The sequence below is a fragment of the Montipora capricornis genome, chromosome 10 (assembly GCF_036669925.1).
Source record: "Montipora capricornis isolate CH-2021 chromosome 10, ASM3666992v2, whole genome shotgun sequence".
Classification (NCBI taxonomy): domain Eukaryota; kingdom Metazoa; phylum Cnidaria; class Anthozoa; order Scleractinia; family Acroporidae; genus Montipora; species Montipora capricornis.
Genome location: NC_090892.1, coordinates 28,908,306 through 28,925,805, shown reverse-complemented (window position 1 = coordinate 28,925,805; position 17,500 = coordinate 28,908,306). Strand labels below are relative to the sequence as shown.

The 17,500-nt window shown below is 39.2% G+C and overlaps 2 protein-coding genes across 3 annotated transcripts in view; one reads left to right on the top strand and one right to left on the bottom strand.

Moving 5' to 3' along the window:
- Window positions 1-17,500, bottom strand: part of LOC138019245 (radial spoke head protein 4 homolog A-like) — a 48,130-nt gene that overhangs the window by 14,712 nt on the left and 15,918 nt on the right. The window contains exons 1-9 of one of the 2 annotated variants that reach the window (XM_068865968.1): window positions 11,337-11,470; window positions 10,915-10,976; window positions 10,725-10,786; window positions 10,383-10,442; window positions 9,699-9,891; window positions 7,774-7,862; window positions 4,405-4,459; window positions 4,204-4,323; window positions 3,325-3,422 (exon numbers count right to left, since the gene is read on the bottom strand). In XM_068865968.1, the coding sequence (XP_068722069.1) occupies window positions 3,325-3,422; window positions 4,204-4,323; window positions 4,405-4,459; window positions 7,774-7,862; window positions 9,699-9,891; window positions 10,383-10,442; window positions 10,725-10,786; window positions 10,915-10,976; window positions 11,337-11,404 (807 nt within the window). In that variant the 5' untranslated portion in view covers window positions 11,405-11,470. Of the gene's footprint in view, window positions 1-3,324; window positions 3,423-4,203; window positions 4,324-4,404; window positions 4,460-7,773; window positions 7,863-9,698; window positions 9,892-10,382; window positions 10,443-10,724; window positions 10,787-10,914; window positions 10,977-11,336; window positions 11,471-17,500 lie in introns of those variants that run through there. The other variant, XM_068865967.1, reaches the window with a different exon arrangement.
- Window positions 13,817-17,500, top strand: part of LOC138019406 (uncharacterized) — a 5,343-nt gene continuing 1,659 nt past the window's right edge. Inside the window, exons 1-2 of the mRNA XM_068866179.1 lie at window positions 13,817-13,862; window positions 14,960-17,500. The exon at window positions 14,960-17,500 is cut by the window's right edge and continues 1,659 nt beyond it. Of these exons, the coding sequence (XP_068722280.1) occupies window positions 15,792-17,500 (1,709 nt within the window). The 5' untranslated portion in view covers window positions 13,817-13,862; window positions 14,960-15,791. The remainder of the gene's footprint in view (window positions 13,863-14,959) is intronic.

Here is a 17,500-nt window from a genome sequence, read left to right as displayed (position 1 = left end):
ACTAACAAAGCACTTTAAAAAAATTAATTATTATTATTATTATTATTATTGTTATTATTATTATTAATTGTAGTTTACAGTTAAGTCTAATCACTTTAACAGATAAAAGTTGTTCAAAGTTTATGTCAATTGCCTTGTTTTCTTTGAGGTACATGTAAAAGGGTGAAATACACCAAACATGCTGAGCTGCAGAAACAAAATTTTACCATGAGTTCTTGCTTTTCGAAGTGCACACACCCGCAAAATTAATGAGTTAATTGATAATTGCTCTAGGCACTTCAAAGACTTTAAATTCTAAAGATAACTTACAACAACACAACGAAAACAACCAAAAAAAACCGCTGGAGGTATTCAGACATTTGTGGAATAAATACACATGATCAAGTTGACAGAATTGATCCTCAGAGGTATTTTAATTAATTACCAACTTATTTTAGGACAAAAAAAACCCTTGATATCGATATTCACAGCTAAGTAAGAAGAATTTCAAGACATCTTTTTGTGAAAGCTAGCCACAAGGTCTGTGAAAGTGCATACTGAAGTCTGTAAGTGTTCAGTGTGCACTGCATAGTAAACTGCATTAAGTAAACAGTATATAAAACAATACTCAATACTGGTAGAGAGGCTGCTGCATACGCACTTTGTACAGGTTCCATTATTTATTGTTCAAAGGGTGGATAGACCTATGCCCTGGATATAGGACCAGCTGTGAGTGAGTTACATGTATTATACAGCTTTCATCAGCTGGATGGTATTTTATAGCGTTCACTGTTAGACATATATATCTGTTGCACGTCATTTTGTTCCTTAGGTTAATTCGTTTCCAAACCAGGTCAATTTGTTTCAACTTAATTAGGTTAAAATGTTCTCAACCTTGGTTGAAATTTCAAGAAGTAAATGAAAATCCAACAGTTATTAGAAAGTATATGTATATTTGCAAGTAAATTTGTACTGGAGGTGAGTGGACTTGACTTAAATTTTTCAGGAGTGTATTTTATAAAACCCCAATGGTTGTTAAGTCTAGGCACTCACTGAGATTTTAAATGGTTAGCATTAAGGTTGGGGTTAGGCATACTGTGCAGGATAAACAATTTTACTTTTCTACCTCAGAGCTTTTTAGAAGGACGTTGTTCATGGATGAATCTTCTTAGGAGGACAGGGGTCAACAGTATTGAAATATCTTCAAAGGAATAAAACAACTGAAACGTGATGCATTGCTGATTTTAAATTTGCTTAGTTATTTGCTCTATCTTAATTTGCTTACATTGAATTCGTAATAATCAAAAGTAAGTGAAAACAAAACTTTAAAAAAGTCAGCAAAAAGGAATTTCATCTATTGTTCAGAAGCAATTTTGCAGACTCTAATGTAATTGTTATTTCTTTTGAACGATCAAATAAAATTTTTGGATTTTTTCTTGTTTTGTTTTGTTTTGTTTAGTTTTGTTTTTTCTGTTTGTCTGTTTGTCAAGATGTATGTAGTTATTAAACCAAACATTGTGATTATTTTCATTTACGGCATAATCCCCATCAAGTTGTTCAATTTGAGCAATTAAGTAGCACATTTGGGTGAAGCCTGGACGTTTCCTTGTCCATTTTATTAATTTTCAGTGCCCTATAATCCTGAAGTTCGAACTTCTTCTTTTTGTTTCTTCGCCTTCAGGTGTATGACAATTGCAGACCACAGACTGCAAACTGCCTACAAATAGTGCTGATAAGTTAGCATTTAAGTGTAAGCAACCATTTCAAATAATGCTGATAAACAGTATTTAAGTCTATGCACCGATTTTTAAATGGTTATAGCTTTCAATAACTGTGATTTTGGGTTTAGTCTGCAGTTTGCAGTCTGCACGCAGTTTGCATATTAAGTGTCAGACACCACTTTCCTTCAATGTAGGGCTCATTCACTTTTTCAAAATTATTATTGACCATTTTCCTGATCTGTATTTGATGTTGCTGTTACTTGTCCACTCATTTGTGGCTTTTTGATTCCTTTTCTCCAAGACATTCCGAACACCACTTCATACAGTTCTGTGAATGGTAACGTTTTAATACAAGTGGTTTCTCCACGATAATGACACCAGTGGTTTGGTGACAAGTTGTTTTCTTCAATTAAACCACAAAGGTTGTCTTTCGTTGTTCTATTTGCCTGTGCCACCATCCTTTGTGCACAGTGCGAACATCATGTTTGCAGCAAAAATCTGTCATCACTTTACTCACAAATTATTTTCCTTTGTCAGATTAAAACTTTGACCAAAATCACACCATCCAGAATGACATTCTAGTGTTCTAGCAAGGTCTGATGTTTCCCTATATCTGAGAAAAAATAGCCACTAATACTTTGAGTAATGATTTTCAACATGAAGAGAAACAGCTACACTGCAATGCTCCTTAGAACCGAGTTACAGGTTATTTTATGAAAATTAATCAGATCTATTTGCACATAAGAAAGAAAATCGGTTTGTTATTGACTAGTAACAATGCCTTGTTCCTCCTGTATTTTGCATAGCGACATATTATTATAAACTTTGTACATTAATTGTTAAGTCATTGTCTACGATTTGTCCCTCAGAATCAAGAGCCCACTTCTTGCAAATAACTTTTGCTTTTGTTGCACTGGAGACTCAGTTGAGCATTTTCACTCTTCTTCAGATAAATTTAGCCACCCGTCACTTCTTCATCAAATTCCACCGGCGGTCAAATTAACTGTCTCGCTTTGTGTCATTTATGCATTTATGAAATGGTGGTTGCTATGAATGCTTGGAAATAGTTTAAACCCGTTGGTAGAAAAAATTATCCTGCGGATTTCAGTTGCTGATTTGATGCCTTAGCGGTTAGTTCAGAGGGGACGTAATCTCGGGCGCCCATTGTTGTGAGGGTTCGAATCCTAGGAGTGGCATGGAAATTATGCTGTGGAAGCTCAAGGTAAGTGACACGGTCCATAGATAAATGTAAGGAAAAGATAGCAAAGAAGAAGGGAAGAAAAGGGAGAGACAGTAAGTGGAAAAGGGAGAGATGGTAAGTGGAAAAGAACGGAAGGAACGGAAAAGATAGGGGAGGAATTTAATTGCTTTCTCTTTTTTTCCCATTATTTTCTTTTTTATCCCCCCCCCCCCACCCCCTAAAAATCTAGGCCCCACTTTTTATTCCCAGAAAAGGGGAAACCCTTTTGTAAACAGTTCATAATAACCTAGGTTGAAAGGAATTGACCTTGTTAAGGTTAAAACAAAAACCTGAAGGTACAATTTGACTTGCAACATATCCTTAATCAAAGCTAACGGGGCTATAATTTTACACAATGAAAGGAAAAAAGACATTTCATCTTACAGGTGCATCAAGCCGTCCAGTGAAAAACTTTTTAATAGATCTAGCAGCCACTATTTGTGCAGGAGTCACAGCTGGAAGTTTTACCCATGGTTTACCAGCTAAAAACAATAATAAAAACACAACACCAATGACAATTTTTCTTAACACTGTTTACTGGCTACAGAGGACATAATATCATTAAGAAGGTCAAAAGATGCAGATCCACACTTGATAGTGTGTGAATTTTTGTGACAACATAATTTGGTCAATCAAACTCACCTGAAAGCATTGTGGAAATCATATCACAAAAGTAACATGATGGCAACTACATGTACTATGTACAATGTACCATGCTCCTAAAGACTACAGCTGTAAGCAATTTGATTGTCATGCTTTATTGGTAAAATTAGATATAAATACATAGGAAACATAATGATAATGATAATGATAATGATAATGATAATAATATACTATTATTTATTTATTTTTTATTTAAAATTAACTTTGGGACTCAGGTTTGGCCATATCCACACCTTCCCATCAAACATACTGATTCAGTTGTATTATGTATATTCAACAACAAAAATTCCTGTATAATTTAATAGAGCATACTATCTCCTGAGGCTGACGATGACCTTATTCTCAACATCCCAGGTTGTTTGAAAAAATGAAATTTTGTAGAATAGATTAGACTAAATTGATACCCAAAGGACTAGAATCTAGTCTGATAATATGGGACAACAGACATGGTTTCTGTTTATTTGCTTATTATAAGGAAACTAACACCTGTCCCAGTAACTTCATGATTTCTTTTATGACAGACAGGACAAAATGTGTTCGCAATCAAGATATGAAAGTACAATGAACTCTATTTCTATGGTGACCAAGACGTAGACTTACGTTCAGTTGTGACAAAGAAAGTTCTCTTGTTTGTGCCAGTTCTGTTCTCCTCTTTAGGAATAACAGGAGGAGGTTTCCAATCTGGTTTGGGTGTGTCATCCTCTTCACCACCTTCCTCATCTGAAAGAAAATCACGTAAGAAGTCTTCACACTGTATAAAACAAGCACTCAGCGGGTAGATGTAGAAAAAGAGAAACTGACCTTCATCACCTTTATCCTCATCCTTTGGTTGTTCTTCTGCCTCACCTTCACCCTGCTGGATTAAAACATAGAATACAAAGCAGTGCAAAACATGCATTCACAATGTTTCAAGATAATGTTCACAATCTCAACGGTATTATTACCGTAATTAAGGAATGCATTTTCATGCCATGGCCTGAGCTAAAACATTAAGAAAATATTTTGTGTCCATTTTTTGCTGTCCCCCTTTCCAAATAGATTGAACTGTGTGGCAACTCTGCCAGGAATCTGGGGATGAATAGGACACAAAAGAAATGGACCACTCTACAGTGGACATTGATTCCACACTGACCCGATTCCCCCAAACAAAGAAGACCTCACCGATTTTCAGAAACCGTAAATAGAGGATTGTAACTTACTAATGAAAGGGGGGACAACAATAATGAAATGGGTAGAGGGCAAGGAAGAAGGGAGTGAGAGGTACATGTACAGTCATAAGTAATAATTAAGTATATTCCACCACAATTTCTCCTCCTTTTCATGAGCCACTAACAGTTTATCCCTGGCCAGTGAGGGTACTGAGTGACCAATTAACATTATTTTTTGTTATATTCATGGAATCAGAGCTGCTATCCACCACAATGCATTCTGTTTGGCAACTGGATGGGGATTAATATGCTAAGATAAATCAAACATGTATCTATTTCAGAATTCAGTACAATCACAGTCAAAAAAATTTTAATGGAACATACAGCGTACAGGTGTTCAAAAGGCACAATGATGTCAAGCACCCATTTGCTATCTTGTCCGATCTTAACAACAACTATTATTGGTTCATATGGTATAGGTACGTGGTATTATCCAGCATTTTGGGCAACATACATTAATTTGAATTGAAAAATAGGTATTCATTGAAAATCACACTAATAAAAATATAATCTAAAATATCAGAAACTTATTCGAGGTGTGAGAGCAGTCTTCCAAATTTAACATAGCTGTGTCTTTTACAATGCAATTACTACTGAAATCACTAAACTGTTTGCACCCCGAAAAAAATGATCGATCGCATTTGAATTTTGACTTGCTCACGTGACCATTTGGGGAGCCCGATGTGTGACGTCTCATTCTTGATGTGAGCAAGGCCGTGGGAAAGTAAAGAAACAGACCCAGACCGCTGCAAGAGATGAAGGTGTACGAAGAGCTTTCTACAATTTGGAAATGATATGTGGTCACTGATGGTTGAGTGGAGGAGGAGATGTTTCAAGAGAGTTCAACCCAGGACGTTTTAGAGATATAGAATTAAAGTACAAAATGAGTGGTCTTACAGTTTCACACATATAGAAGACATTTTGTCCTGCCTTCGATGTTCCACAATGAGCGATAAAGACAAAAGAGAAGAGATGTCAAATGTTTTCTTTTACATACTATTTCAAAAACTGGTGCTTCAGGTTTCACCAGGTTTCCAAACGCGAGAAAACATTTGAAATTTCTTCAACAAAGAAAATTAGTTTAAATTATCATTTGGATAAGTTTTCTGAATTGAAGTGCTGTTTTTGGTAAGCACAATGTGAATTTGTCACGTACTTGCTGCTCTGTGATCATCATATCATGTTGTTACCTCCAGAGCTGTTTGTCAGTTCTGAGCGAACACGTTGCTTCGCAAAGCAAATGGCAGAGTGCATGCAGATTTAGCCCTCCTAAAACTAGCTAAGAGGAAAAGTGTGTGCATCTAGTCTGTTAAATGCAGGGATAGGTAGTAAATTAGTATGCCTTAGAACTGGGAATTTCTAACGTTAGTGCCATTTTAGGTCGGAAGTGTACAGCAAGGTTGGAAGCAAACCAAAAGACGAGGTTCCCACCATTGAGGGAGAATTTAAACTTACAAAAAGAATGGCCCTTTCTGTTTTGGGGTATTTAATAACTGTACCTTTACATTTAACGTCAGCAGTATATAATTTAGGTTTTGAAGTTTGTTTTGTAAAATGTGTGATTAAATAAAGTTGTTTATCGTCATGTGTTTTTCTTTCTTTATGAATATGCAGATTAATTAAGACAATTTCCATCCGTGTTTGAAACTAATTCCAAAGTTTTCAACTCATTTTTCATTGGGTTTCTAAACCCATCCACCTGACCAGAATAAGATGCTCTGGTTGGGAAAGAGCTGCATGAATAATTAATGACTTTGAGAAATTTATTTGCAACGTCATTACTGTACTTGAAATTGTTTTGATTGCTAAATGAAAGGAACTGTTTAATATTTGTTCTCCATGACTGACATTATGATAATTAAATTACTGCTATGTTGACGATTCATATAATTGTCGTTGAATCGTCTTCAAAATTTACGGCAACCAAAACAACAAGGGATAAAAACTCAACTTATCATTGGAGTGAGACTTCGGTATTGATTCCCACGAACTATACTGGTATTTATAAACCATACAATTTTGCTTTACAAGCATGAAATTTGAAACAACAAAGCATTACGTGTTTACAATGAACTGCCTCCAAGCGTATGACATTTTTATTTTCTTCTTGGCCAAGCGCGCAAGTCTTTGCACGTCTACCTCTAAGTATCGAGCTTTGCCATGTAAGTTACCGAAGGTCTGCTTTAATTTTTATCAGCAGTTGCACTAAATCTAGTTCTTGTTCTTCCAGCTTTTTCGGTTGACCATTAAATTAGCATGTGACGGTGGAAGTAATTTTCGGTTGCATGTTTGACAAAACTTGTCTTCCATATTTTTGAAACTGTAAGACCACTCATTTTGTATTTTAATCCTGTCTCTTAAAACATCCCCGGTAGGTATCTCCCCCACCGCTCAACCATCAGTGACCACACACCATTTCCAAAATGGTGAAAAGTTCTTTGTACACATTCTTCTCAAGCCGCGGTTTATATGTTTCCACAGCCTCGCTCACATCAAGAATGAGACGTCACAAATCGGGGCAAATGAGGTCGCTCGCAGAACTTGTATTGCGTTGATGGTGGGTTGAGATGAAAGTTCAATCTTTGCCAATTGATTGTGATGTGGAATTGTGACCGTGGGAACATTTTATCTAGGAATATTTGACTCAAATTGGTGGCACCTGAGAATTTAGTTTCCAGCCTTGAGATTTTATTTTAACCGTTGGCAACCACGAAATTGAGAAATGGCTCAAATCCCATCGGATCAGGAAAATAACCACACAGGAAGGAAGTTACCCGCGTTGGCAAATTATAAGGTTAGGCTTTTTAATTGAGAACTTTTTCAATATACTTATCCTCTTAAGCTTTTTATCGGGATTCCCATACAAATCCTCATATTTTTGTCGGCCCTGCTCACGCTGAGCTTGGGGCGCCTGTGATTTCAGTAGTAGGAGTTTTGCTAAAACCACCAGCAATGTTCTTACCTCTTCTTCTTCTTCATCCTCTTCTTCCTCTCCCTCTCTGTACTCTACTTCAGCTATGTAATAATTGCACTCTATTCCAAACACCTTGCCTGTCAAATACAAAATTATTACTGGTTTGACATTAATTACAATCTTTGCTTATCAAATTCTCACAGCTAAGGATGATACTGGATAGAGTGTACTGCCTCTGAATGCACACAGGTTTAAGGCTGTAACAAATGGAAGTACATGTAGTTGTCTATTTTGTGAAATATTTCCAAGAATGTGCAGTTTATTAGATTTCCATTCTTGTTATCTCAAAATAACAACATTAAATGCAGTTTTTAAAATGCAATTTAACTGAGTTAACAACTAGGAGCACAAGTTTTACCTTCGCGGTCAGCGGTTTGTTAGATATGCGCATGTTGCCAGGATTCTTCATGTTTTTTCGTCCTTAGGGCGTTGTAGCAGTTTTGTTGGCATTTTAGTCAGCGTTTTCTGAGCGTTAGCATTTTCCTGAGGGTGGGGATTCCTTGGAGGCTGTCTCCCCTCCCCTGTCCCTCCCTTTCTTTCCACTATTTTATCAGTGTGACGGGTGCCTGCTTTCTCCCTCCGCGTGGGGGCTCATGGCTGGGTTGCCTGGATTTGCCAGCCATGGAAGCGGTCTCCATCTGGGAGCTGGCTGCCAATAGTGGCAGCTCCTGGATGTCTCAGGCACCCAACCTCCACTTTGCGAGGCAGTTGTTAAAAACCATTTTAAGGAGGCTCAAACCAGTTTCAACACTTTCAACAAATTGTGCTATTTGTTTTATGCAACGGCAATCTTATGGTCACATGCAACTATGAAACACCCATAATATTATTCCTTTAAACCCACTGACACCTCAAACACCCTAGAACATCCCCAGTTGACAAGTAAAATCGTCTGGCATTAGACAGAGTAAAATCTGTTAAATCTCACTCTCGAGTCAGTGAATTAACAAGATGCACTCATTAATGTGGCATACAGTAATCAGTCACCAAGGCAACAAAAGAGCCATCCAATAACACAATTTTGGTCTTTAAGGTCGCTTAAAACAGTTTCAACACTTCCAAGTAACCCTCATATTTGAAGGATCGGCACTACAACGCGGTATCATGTATTAGCAAATTATATTGTGGGACCAAATCAAACATGAATTATTGCTGAATAAGATTCTGTCATTATTGTGGCATAATATGTCACCGTGGCAATGGCTATTAGCCCTGTAAAAACACCCCTTATTAAATTTAACCCCCATAACTTTTGTTTCTAAAAATAATCAGAAGGGCAAAACCTGGGGCAAACTTTCTGCAAAGTTTCAAAAAATTTTGTAAAGCGGATTAGAGCCACCCTAATTCTGTGATCATTTTTTAAGGTGGCTCTGATTCTGTAGTACAGAATTTTTTTAAACTTTGCCAAAAGTTTCATCTTGGCCTTGGTCACTGAGTTTGTTTTTGAGATATGAGCAACTAAATTCAAAATATAGGGTGTTTTTGCTGGGCTTTTCCGTTTTCAAGGTAATTTCTAACATCACAACAATGGCGACATCTTGTTTCGAAATAATCAGTGTTTCATTATGGTACCATAAAATTGCGGTTATGTGATGCAGTGTTGTAGCACCATCTGTTCTAACGAGAGTGTCTTCGAAGTGTCGAAACTGTTCTGAGCCACCTTAAACGCTTATATTCTGAAAAATGAACTTGGCAACCCCATATTTTATTGCTCAAAAGTGATTAGCAGGCTAAGACAAAACTCTCTACAAAAGTAGAAAAAATTCCCAGAAGCAGATTCATAGCCACATTTAAATTTTGCAATAAATTATATTGTGAAGGTCAGTTAACATAACAAGCAACATCAGTTACTGAGTGATGATTGCAATGCTGCAAAGTTGTGGTCAAAATATGATGGAATGTGATTTTCATACCCCAAAAGCGAACCATCTGTAATGGTTTACTGTCCACCAACTGTTTCAGTGCAAGAAATACTCTGAACATTTCTTCACGACTCAGTCCAATGCCTGCTTGCTCAAAGTAGAAAGCTAAACTCATAAGATCAGGAAGAGGCGTCTCCACATCTTCTTCTGCTTCTGGCTCCCCTCCCTCCCCATCTCCATCTTTCTACAAACAAAATTGCAAGTTAGATAGAGTAACAATTATCGTTTTGTATTATTCTTGCGCAGTTCAGTTCAACCTTATCATTTCAATGTAATTTGATGCCTGGGCTGAAGTATTTCAGAAAGACTATTTAGTCCCTCTGTTTCCATCTCTATCAGTTTCAAGCATCTACACTGTAGTATTATGAGCTGTGTGAAAGCACGGTTAAACTTACTACATTGTCTAGAATGATGTTTGACTTGTTATGATCTTGGTGGCAAAGCCAGTCACAATCTTCATAACCGCAACACTACAAAAACCTGGTGGTCTTTGGACTACAGAAACACAGTGAAATCAATCTTGTATTTGCCTTTATCAATTATCTCATGCACCAGTCAAGTGACTGTCTCTGTATCTCAGTAGCATCTGATTTCATGCACTTCTTTTTGTCTCAGCACAAGGATGAAAGTTCTCGAAGAGGATGTACATATAGTGAAAAAGGCCAATAAACCCACCTCAAATAATTTCTGATAGACTTCTGCAACTTCTTTGCTCTCCTTATCATCAAGTATGTCCTGCCATATTAGGTAACCATTATAAACATCACTCAACTTTTAAAAATGTTTTGTGCGAAAAAAAAGACTTTTAAAAAATGCCAGACCTTTTCTGTGGCAACAGGAACAACTTTTTCCGCCTCTGCTCCCCGACAAATACCAAAATGGCGATTTATATTAATTAAAGAGGTCAAGATTAAAGAACAGCTGGTGATGATTTCAAACTGGGGAATGTCACAACTTACTCCGGAATCCTTGCTACCTAATTTTATAGGTCTCCAAAGTTGGAAGCACATTACACACCTGTGACTCTTCCGTCCTCTTGGTCTTTCCCTTTATGCATTTGCTAATATCTTCAAAGATGTCTAATTTCAAAAAAGAGACGAACATAAGCTTACGCTTATTAGCAAATTTATAAATAATTAGTAAGAAAAAAATAATTAAGCTTAATACTGAACTAAGCAAACTTTGATCGACTGTAACTTTAACGTACCAACACAGTGCTTTGGTCGTTCGTCTAAGATCTTGCTTAACACTTCACCAAGGTGATCATATCTGGATACAAAAGCAGGAAAATTAATTTCAGATTCACTCTCTCTATATAAAAGCTAAGGGCGCTTTCCTTTTGTCAGAACTGGCCGGCCAGACCCGTCAGTTTGCAAAGCAAATGCAACAACTGAATTTGAAGGAACACTTGCATGATAATCCCTTGCATTCTTCCGGATGAGTATATATAATCCTCGAAGTGTGTTAAGTTGAAGGCGTTGTAGAGTTAGTCGTTTCAAATGCAAATGTCCGGTCTGGCCGGTCAGTTCTGTCAAAATGGAGAGCGCCCTAAGCTTGACTTAATTATGGGCAGGAGTGCCAATCTTTGGCCTGTGTACCTGCGAAATACCGAATATCGAAAATACTTACAAATTTTTGCTTGACACAGAACTCGTTTTTAAAAGAAAGGCTTTCGCTCGGTCTATTTCTTCCTGCATGCTGAATATTGTCAATGAAAATCAAAACATGGCGAACAGTGGTGAACGCACAGTCAACGCTTCCATGGCAACTGCACACATATCGATGATAGAAAAATAGGCACGCAATGCGTACGTGTGGTAGTACACAGTGATAACTGTCAATTAAACTGAGTTTTGTTTTCCAGGAGATTCAAGTTGTCGTTGAGTTTGCGCAATATATAGCTCTAATAGTACATGATATTCTTTTGGTATCGTAAATCATTATAGTGCCATGGTAGATGTCTTACCTAAACAGCCCCGTGAGAAGACAAGTGGTTACTAGTAAATACTCAACCCAGAAAGATTGAAGAAAATAAAAGGGAATCGAGTAACATTGGCATTGAGGCTGACACGTTGATCATTTCCAAGTTTCCTTCAACTTCTTTTTCACGGCAAGTTAAAGCGCGGGTAGTTGGTTCTACTTTCCGTGTGAATAATGTACAGTAATATGCATGATCAGTTTTTCACAACAAAAGTTCACTGAAGTCAAGCCCTGCCAGCTAGTATCTGGAATGCGAACTAGTCAAGGTACAGAATTTGTTTGTGTTTGTTCGCCTGCCTTATGCAAAACAAAAACTGATGCAAAAGTAAATAAATATTGATACCCAGTTTTTAGGAAGAGCAGAGAAATTTGATTTATCTGTCGAAACATGACATTCATCAGACCAGTGCGGTAGTTTATCTGGACAGAGTGGAATGCTTTGCAATTGCAAAAAAAAAAAAAACGCCATCAGCAAAAGAAAATTGGGAGATTTTTGCTTTGTCTAATTTTTCTATAAGCCAGTTCGGAGTTCACGAAACGACTGTGTGCGTCGGGAAAAACAAGCATATAATTGCCTTTTTGGTTATGGTAAATAGCTGCAAGAATAGAACTTATTCGTATTCTCACGGTTGGACTGGAATGAACATGCGATGGAGGCTCATGGGGGAGGAATAATTTGCACATGAAAAGATTCCCCTGCATCAGCCTCTTCTTTATGCTCGTTTCCAGTGCAACCGTGAGTATACGACATTAGAAATCTTTTGTTTTTTAATGTATGCTTGCTTTTATCCCGACGCGCGCACGTTTTTTGAAACTCTGAACTCGCTTATTGTACTTTTGGTTGCACAAGTAAATCGCAAAATCGAAAGTGACGTTGATTTCAACGGCCGCCTTGCGTGTTACTGACAACTCGTATCACCACTACCGAAGAAGAAAGCAGTAAATGACATTAAAAAGACTTAAGACCCATCTCTCTGACTCCTTGCTTGTCCCAATTCGCTGAGGACTGTGTTGTGACCGACTATGTCAAAAACATGTGGTTCTCAAGGTTCTCGATCCTCAACAGTATAGCTCGGTTCCCAAGTCATCGACTACACAAGCCTAATAATAATAATAATAATAATAATAATAGTAATAATAAATAAGATTTATATTGGTGCCTTTTCCCTTTAGCCCAAAGGCACCTTACGATAGTAAAAAGAAAATTGAAAAACAGAAAAAGATAATAATAATAATAATAATAATAATAATAATAATAATAATCTTAATAACAATAACTTCACTATAAAACATTGCGATAAATGATTAACCAACTGCACTTTTTAAGGCGACTTGAAAAGTGTAGTATCAAGATTTCTAAATGTGAAGCAGCAATTGAAGTTTTGCGTTTGTGTCAGAGTTTTGCTGTGACGCCTACCTTTGCCAAAGTTGACGCAACCAAGTCAAAGAAAAGGGAAAAGTCTTCTGAGACGTTCCAGAAACAAGTTGTAACCGAGGAGTTAAAAGCCAAAAAGTCCTACCTTAATGAACTAAGGGATGAGCTACGCGGCATCTTTAAAGAAATTCGTGGCATCTGTTCGATTCTACGCGTGGTTGCTATAACAAAGATTGTTACAACTTTACGCCGTAATCAGTTCCAGCATTTGATGAAAGATCATGCTCAGAAGCTTTCTCGACTTTTGTCTAAGAACTTTGATGTAGACGAACACATCAAGAACATATCGTCCTAAACCTTGGATTTCATTGAAAAGCTGGTTTGTTTGTTTGTTTGTTTGTTATTTATTTGTTCGAGCGGGTTGAAGTATTGGCAGCTATACAGCTGATGTGGACCTGCTATTCATACTTCATTAATATTCATTAGCCCTCGTGCGCATAATATAAGCATGAGTAAATTAGAAATAGTAGTCAGAATAGCCTAACTTTGGTTGGAACCGTGTCAAGATGACCGAACCGGAGCGTCCGTCTGACGTGAACGTCCCGTCGAGCGCTCAGCGAGTTTTGCAACCCCTTCAAGGTTCTGTTCAGCAAACCACTCCGCCGTCTTCGTCTTTATCTCAGGCTGGTGCCGGGACAACATCGGGAACGACTGCGAGCGGCGAAAATGTGCTCCAGAGTTCTTCACTGGGAACCGCCGCGGGGACGAATGTGCCGGATAATTCGGCGGTGAGCCTTGAGGTACATGTCCGCTGCAATGTTTTCCTTTTAGTTTCGTATTTTATAGCTGGGGTTCGTCGGTATTTTTTTTATTTATTTTTTTTTGGTTGCATCACGTTGCATTTTCTTGTTTATGTTCCTTCCGGTTTCTCGGGAGCCGGTCTTAATTTTCGTGCTTCGAGCACGTGATTGTTAACTTATTCCTTTGGACTCGCCGCGGTTCGGTTCCTCAAATGTTGGGGGATACGTTGTTGTTTTATATTGTGTTTTTTCTGCTGTTGCTCTCGTTTATTCTTATGAATTAGGGTTTGCAATATTTGGGAGCTGTTTCTTATTTTTTGTTCGGGACGGGAAAAATTAGCTATGCCATTGACACCCTTTTTTCTTACTTGTCCCTTGGGAAGGGCGCGGGGCGTGTGGTCTCGGCCAGGGTTTGTTTCTGTTCTGAGCCACGAGGTGGCGTCAAAGGGAATAATAATGGAGAATTATTAAAAAAAATGGTTAGGAGCGATTGTGCAGCATGTCTGCTCTGAGCCACGAGGTGGCGTAATAAAGGAAAAAACGGTCGAGGACCGATTGGGCAGCGTGTTTGCTCTGAGCCACGAGGTGGCGTGAAAAAAAAAAAAAGGAAGGAAAATGGTCGAGGACCGATTGAGCAGTGTGTCTGCTTTGAGCCACGAGGTGGCATGGGAAAAAAAAAAAAAAAAAGGGAAGAAAATGGTCGAGGACCATTTGAGCAGTGGGTATGCTCTGAGCCACGAGGTGGCGCGATAGAAAGTAATAAAAAAACAAAAGAAAACGGTCGAGGACCGATGAACAGGGCGTCTGGTCTGTTCGCGGAAATAGAAGGCGTTAGATCCATTTCAACCAGACCTCGTGGAGGAGAGGAGGTTATTTCGCTAGGTCACTTGGTGGCCGTGTGCTTTATTTTACGGGTTGTGAGAACTGATGCGAAGGTTCGTTGTGATTTTATGTTGGGAATTTGGAATTGCATCAGGGTATGAAATAATAAATTTAAAGGAAGAGGATATGTGATTTCGAAGGATACAGTCTCAGTGTAAAGTAGGGACTGGCTTAAGGATATCAAGGAGTTATAGGGCGTTTTCTCCTTTTGTTAGGTTCCGAACACAACGGTCAGTTCACTCAAGAAGGAGTTGGATGAGTGGAAGAAGAAAATCGATTCATCGGCAATCGAGTGCGCGCTGTCTACTCTCCAAATGGTGATCTCGCGCCCAGCTGCTCTTTTTGATCCATATGCGGCGATCGCCGCCCTGGATGAAGTGGTTAATGTCACCAAGGAAAGAAAGGATGAAAGAGCTTTACGATTTGAAGTAGTGCTGAGGCAGTGCCGTCCTTTATTAGGCAACCCGTGCCTTCAACAGGTGTTAATAAAGTTGGTGGCGTCTAAGGATGAGGCCGAGGTGGCAAAGGTTATTTCCAAGGCAACTAAGCCGCACGCGGCAGTAAGTCAACCTTCGTTCACTGGACGGACGCGTAGGCCTCCAGCTCCATACCAAAGGCGTGGCTCCAATTACAGCCCCAGGCCGCCGTCGGCGAGAAAGTGCTGGGTGTGTGGAAAGGCGGGTCATATTTCGCGCTCTTGCCCAGATAAACGTTAAGATTGTGAAATCATTGGAAGTTTTCCTGTTCTGGAATGGAAATCGGGATTGTCTTGATATTTGTATTGACAATAATAAAGTGTAAAGACACTATTAAATATGTGATGTTTTATTTTTTTCCTTTAGTCTGTGGTCTCGAGGTTGGGAGAATGACCCCACAAGCGTTTTGCCTTTAGGCATGCCCTTGAGCCCGATTACTCGGGCTACGGTGGTCATTTCCTCCGAACTCGGATTTGCAGTCTCCATTTAAGTACGTCCTTTTGATTCTCTTTTTTTTTTTTTTTTGGTGTTTTGGTTCTAGCCTAAGTCAAAACGTCTCAAGGGAGATACGATGACCTTTATGCCGTTAGAGGCGGAGGAAAGAAGCAAGCATGGAAAAATCCGATGGTTGTCTTGGGAGGGTAATCCGAGTTCGGAGAAAATGACTTCAGAAGACGCTTGTTTAACCCATGTTCAAGGCATTGTTGCGGGGGAAACTCCCATCTTACGGGATCTGTTGTTTCGTGATCCGGACTCCTTTCGTTCGGGTCAACTTCGTACTCGAATTGAACTCTGGGAAAAAATTTTGGCCGGGTACGAACCTGCGAAGGATGTCTTGGAATGGTTGGAGCATGGGGTGGATGTCAAGAAGTTCATGAAGCCCTTTAAGGGAGCTTTTATGGGCATAAAGTATGAGAGTGCGGAACCCCCTACTATGATTTTCAAGAATCACTACTCCTGCAAACAGTTTTCGAAGTTCGTTACGGAAACAATTTTACAGCGTATTGAAACAGGGGCGATCCGTGTTTGGGGTAAAGTGGCTGAAGTGCCGCCGCCCCATCTCGTCCTTCCTATGACGATTGAACCGCAAAAGCCAAGGTTATGCATTGATGCCCGGTTTTTAAATTTGTGGATGGCAGACACTCCCTTTTCACTGGAAACGCTGGTTGGGGTGCCTCGCTTCGTGTATCCCAACTCCTACATGAGTAAGATTGATGACAAGTCTGGTTATGACCATATTTTGCTTTCTACTAGTTCTCAGCAGTTTTTTGGTATTGAGTGGCTGGGGTGGTGGCTCGTTGGAGTTACGCTTCCTTTTGGTTGGAAAAATTCTCCGTTTGTTTACCAGACTGTGGGTTTGGGTCCGACAAATTTTTTCAGGGGTTTGGGGGTCGTGTGTTCTCTGTATATTGATGACCGTTTGAATGGGGAACTGTTTGCTGTGAAGGGGTTTTGGTCACGCCCATTGTCGGAGAGGACGTCGGAATACAGCTATCAATCTGCGGTGGCGGCTTTGTATATAGTCTGTTCGGTTCTTGTAAACCTCGGTTATTTTTTGGGCCTCTCCAAATGTGTTCTTGGGCCTGTAACTAGGATTTGTTATTTAGGCATGATAGTGGATTCTGTAGCCCAGGCCTTTTGCATTCCTGAAGATAAGAAGATGAAGTTTGCTCAGCTACGCGAGCAGATACTTTTGCGTGAATCTACTATCCACTTGAAGTCTTTGCAGAGGCTAATGGGGAAGTGCAATTCATTCTCCTTGGCTTTCCCAGCGACTAAATTTTACATCAGAGAAATGGCGGCGTCAATCTCGCAGGCTTCCGGAGGTGGTGAGGTGAATTTCTCTCCGAATCTGAGAGAGGAAATTATGTTTTGGAGGTTCCTTGATAGTTGGGAAAAGGCGATTCGGTGGAGGAGTGAACGGCACGTAGCTATCTCCTTGACGTCAGATTCTTCGTCCTTCCGTTGGGGAGTTGGAATTCACCTTCCTTCCGGGACAATTTCTGTTGGTGACTACTGGGAAGAAACTGTTCGAAATGAGCATATTAATGTGAAGGAGATGTGGGCCGTCCTCAAGGGATTACAGTCACTTCCTGAAAGCGTTTCTGATTGCAGGATTGATGCTCAGGTAGACAGCATGGTTGTTCTCCACGCTTGGTCCGGCCGTGGGCCACGCTCTAGGAAGTTAACTCAGATCTCGCAATTGATTTTCCAGTTCTTGGTGGATAGGAACATGTCCCTAGAAATGTCTTTTGTTCCTTCTCACTTGAACGAGGCAGA